Source organism: Phalaenopsis equestris, unplaced genomic scaffold, assembly GCF_001263595.1.
Source record: "Phalaenopsis equestris unplaced genomic scaffold, ASM126359v1 Scaffold000938, whole genome shotgun sequence".
Lineage (NCBI taxonomy): Eukaryota > Viridiplantae > Streptophyta > Magnoliopsida > Asparagales > Orchidaceae > Phalaenopsis > Phalaenopsis equestris.
In genome coordinates this window covers 1,260,379-1,268,182 of record NW_018165377.1, presented here as the reverse complement: position 1 = coordinate 1,268,182, position 7,804 = coordinate 1,260,379, and the positions used below count along the sequence as shown (strand labels likewise).

At 32.9% G+C, this 7,804-nt stretch overlaps 1 protein-coding gene across 1 annotated transcript; it reads left to right on the top strand.

Annotated features, from left to right (window-relative positions):
* Nucleotides 1-809: 809 nt before the first annotated feature.
* LOC110032410 lies at nucleotides 810-7,523 on the top strand. The gene is made up of 4 exons (XM_020736040.1): nucleotides 810-1,216; nucleotides 6,738-7,014; nucleotides 7,152-7,314; nucleotides 7,463-7,523. The coding sequence occupies exons 1-4, from the start codon at nucleotides 1,052-1,054 to the stop codon at nucleotides 7,521-7,523; spliced, it is 666 nt and encodes a 221-aa protein (XP_020591699.1). The 5' UTR covers nucleotides 810-1,051.
* The last annotated feature ends 281 nt before the right edge of the window (nucleotides 7,524-7,804 follow it).

Below are 7,804 nucleotides of genomic sequence, written 5' to 3'. Positions count from 1 at the left end.
TATATATATATATATATATATGCCGCGTATTTCGATACGTTGGTTGACATCCTCATTGTAAGGAGAAATATTTGCGTACGTAAGACGTACGCAGAGTTGAGTACATATTAGGTTATTCGGATGGTACGAGTAGGTTACACATAGGTTACAACATCGTGAGACTTTGGGTTGGGGTTCTGAATCCCTGTGCACAGTTAGACTTAAAAATGTGATATTTAAATTGTTAAACATATTAGGGGCGGCTGAAGCTTGTATAAGACTTTTTTTTTTAATTTAACTAAAATAAATCTAAGCATGTAATATAAATTCGAATGGAAACTATTAAGTTCTTTAAAATATATGGTAATGGGATAAAATCCGAAATTTTATTATTCTCATTTATCGGTCATCTTCTTCATCGACGAGCTCACTTCTTCATCGACAAGCTCAATCATCGCGGCATCTCTAATGTTGAAACCGGGAAAAATGGCGTCGGAGGCCATCAAGCCTTTCTCCGCCGCCGCCTCTTACTTCTCGTTCCGTCACTCCTTCGTCACCTTCCGTCCGGCGATCCTCCGGCTGCCGCAGTGGCGGCGGCCTCACGGTTCGGCCTCTACAACAGCATCTCTAATTCGTGAATTTCTCATGATCGCCGTGTCCCGCATGCTGGATCCTCTACTATTCTATGTTCTTCCCGAAAGCGTGCCAATCCCTATGTTGTGCGGAGCTGAGCATCTTCTATTCGCGTTACGATTAGTCATTCAAATCATAAAATCAAGGTAATTGTTTGGAATTATTTAAATTTTTTGCTAATCATAAGTAATAAGTGAAAGAAGTCACATTTGCAAATGTAAGTATGAAAGTTTAAGAATTGATTTGGACCGCTAATTCGTTGCTTTTGCGTTTTCAAAACACAATTCAAATATGCGTTTCAGAATAACCGCTTATAACTAATGCCGCGTATCGCTAATGGTTCACGATAATACCCCCGTACGGAAGGAGACCGATACTACCTCGTGCCGAAGGAGAAGAGGAAACCTGCGATTCTTCAGCCCGCCCTCTTGCTCATGAAATGGACGGCGATAGCCAGCAGCGAGCGAGCCTGTTCGACGAGCTCTGCGCCCTCTTCTTCCCTCTCCACCACTCCTCGCAACTTTTCCTCATCATCGCCCTCTTCAGCTCTCTAGCGGTTTTTTCGTGCCTGCGCCGGCGAATTCTTCACCGAGGGAGGTCTCAGGTAAGCTTTTCGATGGATTTCTCGGTTTGGATTTGGATTTTTTTGTGGTATTCATTTCAGATAGCAGTAAATTTGTGACTAGTTGTTCATTTCACATTTTCGATGATAGTTGTTTATTCATCTTCATCGAAGACTTTAGTGACTAGTTGAATACCTCCATGTTTTGTGATTGTATGACCATCAACATAATTAAATTGTTCAAAATGGTGTCATTTGAAAGTTTGGATACATTTTAATTCTTCGGAAGAGATGATCTATATGTTGGTCTGTTCCTTTGATGTCGTAAGGTCAAGGACTAATGTATATTATGGACTGGGTGGAAAAACAATCCTTTCCATTTCTTTTTCCTAAAGATCCAAATTTTTGACACCTAGGACAGGATATACTTCCCCAGGTGTATATTCTAGAACTTGAAATTGAAATTCTTCATCATCCTCATCCATAGATTTTGTTTCATGTCGTTCTTTTTCCCTAGTCTTTTGAAACGTTTATTATGGTTTTGTCTTTGAAATCGAGTCGATCCAGATGTTATCTTATTGAACCCAACAATAGATGCTTCCATAATGCCTTGTGCCGCAACAACCACCACTGATTTCAGTTTTCCAGTGTCAAGTTTTTGTTTTTGTTTTGTCAATTTCACTTTTTCCTCAGTAACATGTCGTTGTCGGGTTCTGAATTCCAACACAGGTGATTTGCCCTCTTCTCCTTCTTTACTGACAATGGATAGCAACAGTCCATTATACAGTAACTTAACTTGTGTCAGATCAAAATTAAAATGGATTCTTGATCCTGTGTCGATGCATCGACGGTCCGGTGTCAAACATACACCTCTTCGAAAAGTGAACAAAGGTCTGTGTTGACATTTTCCCTGCAAGTGACAGGTTAATGTAAACATGTCGGACCTGGTTTTAGGTCAATTTATGATTGTGAATGTCGAGAAATTTTGTTTGAAGCTTCATTCAATTTGTTTTAAGAATTCATGCTCACAAACACCTGTTTGATAAGCAAGAAGGAAATATCAAAGAGACAATATTGAAAGAAGGTCATATTCATATTATTAGTATTTTTCTAGTTTACAAACAAGTCATTATTTGTCATGTCGCATAATATTTTCTTAAGTACCGCCCGTTGATTGGGGGTAAAACTCTTTCTGCTTTACTATCAACCAACTGATAATATCTTCCCGAATATGTCTTTTCAACTACATATGGGCCCTCCCATATCGGTTCAAAATTTTCACTTATTTTTCTATGAGCTAGGATAGGTCTTCCAAATACTAAGACCAAATCCCCGATTTGAAATGTCCTACGGCGAACCAGTTTGTCGTGGGCCCGTATCATTTTTGCTTGATATAGTTCAATATTTGGTTGAGCTTGTATACGTTTTCCTTCCAAACTCTCAAGTTCTTCAAGTCGTAATTTTGTGTTTTCCTCTTCTGTTATCTTGTTTGCTATTGATACTCTGAGAGTAGGAATTTGTATTTCGAGCAGCAGTATGGCTTCAGAACCATATACCAAAGCAAATGGTGTTGATATTGTTAGTGTTCAATATTTAATTTGGTAAGCCCATGGAGCTTCTATCAAACTCTCATGCCATTGTCTTGGACTATTAATCAATGCCTTTTTCAGAATTTGGACAAAAGTTTTGTTAAAAGCTTCAGCCAAACTGTTGGCTTTGGGATAGTAGATTGTTGAATATCTCCACTCTATTCTATGACTTGAAAGTTAATTTAAATAAAAAAATGTGGTAAAATACTTAACTTGAAGGCAAATATTAATAGTGAACCTACAAATTAAAATTTCAAACAATTTCTAATAATTTGTTACAAAACTTAAAAATTGCAAAAAAAAAAAACCTACAAATGAAAATTGGCACTTCAGCATGCACTTTTTAAAAAAAATGCAAAAATCTAAGTCCAAATGTTTCTATTGCCATCAAAATTTATTAACATCACATATTCATAAGGCAAAGTATGTCAATGCATCTAGTATGTCAAAATTATTGAAGAATGGGCTTTCCATGGTCTATTTTGACAAACAAGATGGAAACGACGTATTGTAAATCAAGCCCGAATTACTTTAAATTGTTATAAAATTGCTCAAATATCGACTGTTCACAAAATGGATTGCACCGACACGTATAAAATATCAAAATTACTTTTGATAAATACCATATAGTCTAAAATCTTGCCTAAAATCAATTTGCAAAAGTTTCTTGTACATGAGGCTAGTGACATGTAAATTGAGGCACATGATAAATGAGATTGTATGTCAATTGATAAATTTATCTCGTTTTATTATTATTATTATTATCTAATCTGTAAAATAAAAAATTTCTTATCAAATTCCTATTATAGTCACCCACATAGACAAATTTGAAGCATCGTGTTGTCTTGCCCCATATATTTTTTTAAATAACAATATATGAAACTAAATAAACCTAAAACTTTTTCTAGAGGTGTGCGCTAGTTAGTTATAACCAAAAAAATAAATCAAACAAAATTTTTTTAATGCTTTGGTTCAGCTTTTGAAGTTAGTGGTTATAGCCAATTGGTTATAGCCAATAGACTCTCTATGGGTTGTTTGATATTTTCCCCACTTCTTTAAAGATTTACATTTAAACTAATTTTTATAACTTAACTTCTTATATTTTATCTTTTCTTGCATAACCATTTTTTTTATAGAAACTTTTTATTTATTCTCCATGTAAATTTTTGTCACTTGTTTAATAGTATTTGTTACTTTATCCCTCATAGCATTTGCTTCTTCATGAACATTCAAAATTTTGAAATCTTGAATTTTACTTATAAAAATAAATTTATGTCTTTTAGGTACCCCTATCTAATTCTACGAAGATAATCTTATTTATCTTTATTTTAAAACTTTTCATCTTAAAATCTAGAATTAATAATCGATGTTGAGTACTTAAATTCTCATTTGGAATGATCTTACAATCTTTACATTCTCGACGATCTCTTCTTCTCATAAGAGGATAATCAATTTGTGTTTTATTAGATCCATTCTTATAAGTAATAATATGTTCATCTCTTTTTTTGAATAAATTACTAGTAATAACAAATACATACATTAAAGAAAAATCTAATATGACACTACCTTCTTTACTAAGCACTCTAGTCCATTTAAATATTCTCTAATAAAATTTGTTACTTCAAGAGGCATCATTTGTATTAAGTCTTTTAAGTCATTCTAGAATTTATCTTTAGAACCAATATATAAACCTAGTTAAGGAGCATAAACACTTATACTATTAAATATCTTAGTATTAATAATAATCTTAAGGGTTATAATTATATCTACAATTCTATTAATTTTTACAACATTATTTTTTAAACTCTTATCTATAATTACACCACACCATTTCTAGTACGACTCTAACCAGGATACCAAGGTTTAAGACTTAAGTTAATCAATCTCTTTAGCCTTTTCTCCAACTTATTTAGTTTCTTGAATACATAATATATTTATCTTTCTATGAATCATAATATCAACTAATTTCATTAAATTACCATTGAGAGTACATATATTCTAAGATCCTATCCTAATATTAATTTCATAGACTAAAATATGATAAAATTATAATTTTTTTATGGTATTTATAGAACAAAATATTTAATCAAAATTTATCATTAAAAGCTAAGGCTACATTACATTTACTCTTCGTAATATCTTTTCAATGGTTCTAAATTTATGATTAATCTAAGTTCAAAAAGAACAAATTTCATATTGAGTATTTTGCTATTTTCACTCTCAAATTATTATACTCAAGGGCATGTCACATCTCATTTATCCGTGTAATTTGGCTTCAAAATGGCTTCCACAGAAAAATAATAGTTATAATTAGAGCATTCTTATTTAGTGGTTTGTTGCAAAATAATATTTATATCATAGTCACGACTCTAGTTTATATGATTTTAATGGTTTTGATCTCTTGAATTAAGAACCATATGTTATATTTGATTGGACACTCATTTGTTAGATGAAATTGACTTGAATTTTTCTTCTCTTAAATAATAACTAAAAACAGAATAAAAGAAAATAAAAATTTATCTAATTTATTTTGGCGCAAGCATTGTGAGAGAGGTTGGTGTAGCTAGAATCTATATAATCTTCAAAACTATAGAATAAGCCTTAATAAAACTTATTTTTAATTTTGTTTGGATAAGTGCACAACTAATTAGTTAACAATCTTAATTTATCTTTTTTTAATATTTATGTGATTTCTAGATTTGTTTAGAGATGTTGTAAACCCACTAGAAAAATACTTTCGGGCTTATAACTTGTAATTGTCATTTTAGATAATTCATAGTGTTGATATGAAAATTAACCACTAAATTTATTTTTTCATAAGTGGATGATACTTTTCAATAATCATCTAATTATATAAAGGTGAATATTAGTTTTCATTTAATAGTTCAAATGAATCAATACTCGAAGAGGAAAAAATATTTAAAGATTGATATTGATAATCTTATAGCTAATCTTAGGTTCGACTTTCAATTTGGAGCTATGATGATATTGAAAGAGATAGAGTTTATGAAACATATTTGGGGACCGGTAATATTGCACAACAATTTAATTTACAATGGTTTGAAGATTTCTAAAATATTACGAGTATAGTAAAAAAAATGCTATTTTTTAAACTTTGTTATATCGTATTTAAGCCTCAAGGTGGTGATTCATTTGTTGGTAAATAGTTTAAAAATATAAAAGAAAATTTGATTTTTAGCTTATGTTTGAGAATATAATAGTGCTTACAATAAGTAAAAAATTTGATGATTTAAGTAAGAGCTCGTTTGGGGCAGCTTATTTGGTGCGGCGGCGTTTTGAAAACGCATCTGGTCTGTTTGGGTAAACTGCGTTTTGACAGCTAATGTGTTTTCAAAATATTAAAAACAACATTGTCAAACCACACCTATCTAGGTGCGGTGACAGATTTCTGGCTGCAGTGGCATAAGTTTCGAGTGAATTGATGTGATTCTCAATTCTTGATTGAAATGGATTATGTTGTGGTGTGATAACCAAGCTGCAATTTATATTGCTTCAAATCCTATTTTCTATGTACAAACTAAACATATTGAGATAGATTCTCAATCCACTGGATTTCATTGTCTCTGTGTTCTTTGTTTTTGATGACAGGGAGCTTATAAGTTTCCAAATAATTTAGACGAGATATTTACGAACAGATTATGGAATAACTGTCATCCACTCCTTCACTGATGACAAAATTATACAAATCGTTAACACATCACAGAAGCTTCCATGGCGCTTTCTCCATCTAATCATTAAAACCAGAAATGATTTCGTAGACAATATTGTGTGAAAAGCTTCTTTGAATCTATGGTATGCTACCTATTGGTTTTACTACAAGTTCTTTAGTTCTCTCATTTCAACAACTGGAAAGGAAAAGCACTCTTGATTCTCTTTCTTCTTCTGTTATCAAATTCATGAATCATCTTTGTTGGAGAAATAATTCATTACTTTTTTTCCTTTTGACTGAACAGTTGGAAAAGGGGACTGGTGGCATGACTTGGGGACATCCTAATGTCAAAAACGATGCTGATTTGGAGGAGGGGACTGGTGGCATGACTTGTGGACATCCTAATGTCAAAAGCGATGCTGATTTACAAAACCTTGAACCAGATCCATATTTACCAGGCTATCTGTATGGTTTCGATACTGCAGAAAAGTGGCAACAACTACAGCAGATGCCATCTATATCAGCACAGAGCGCTTGGCGAGCTGAACAATACCATAAAGAATTTCCTCTTCAATTTGAAGGTACAAAATATTCTAGTGAAGGTATCACAAAATCCCTGTCAGCTCAATGATTCTATATTAACTTCATGCTTATGATCATTTTGCTGACATAATCAATGATTAACTTATAGTTGATTGATAAAACTCTCGGGTTGCAGATCGACTTCAACTCGAAAGCATCTACTGCGATTTGCAGCATTTTCAAGGCAAGAACACAGAGTTGCAGCAAAATGGGATCCGAAGCTGTAACATTCAAGAGGCTCAGTGTAGACACCGAGGAGGCCGAGGAGGAGGAGAACAGCACTGGCCAAGAGGAAGGCAGTAAAAAGAGAGCTTTTCTGTGAGGAGAATCACTTTGTTCAACGTACATTCCCTTGGCATTTTAGCTTTGGATTAAACTTCAGAGCTGAATAAATCATGGAGACTCGCACCTTGTTACTCTTGATTCCTTAATTCTTTGCTATTGTAGCTGTTTTTCTTCAGAGAACCTCCCCGTTGAAGGAAATAAATCTGGAGTATGCTGGGCATGATTCACTAAATTCTTTGCTATTGTAGGTGTTTGCTATTGTACCAGATTAAATAATATGTTGATTAACATGGACCAAAACATATTTGGGTTCCCAATTTAGTTATTTGGTTTCCTTATATAAGAATATCTCGATAGAGAAATAAATGAAGGCATGTGATACTTAGAATAATAGCTCTAGGTACATGTTTACATAAATATGTAAATTCACGGCAATTGAATCAAAAGATTCAGAATTTATTGCCTATAGAGATGATGTTAAAGGAAAAAATTGCACGAAATGAA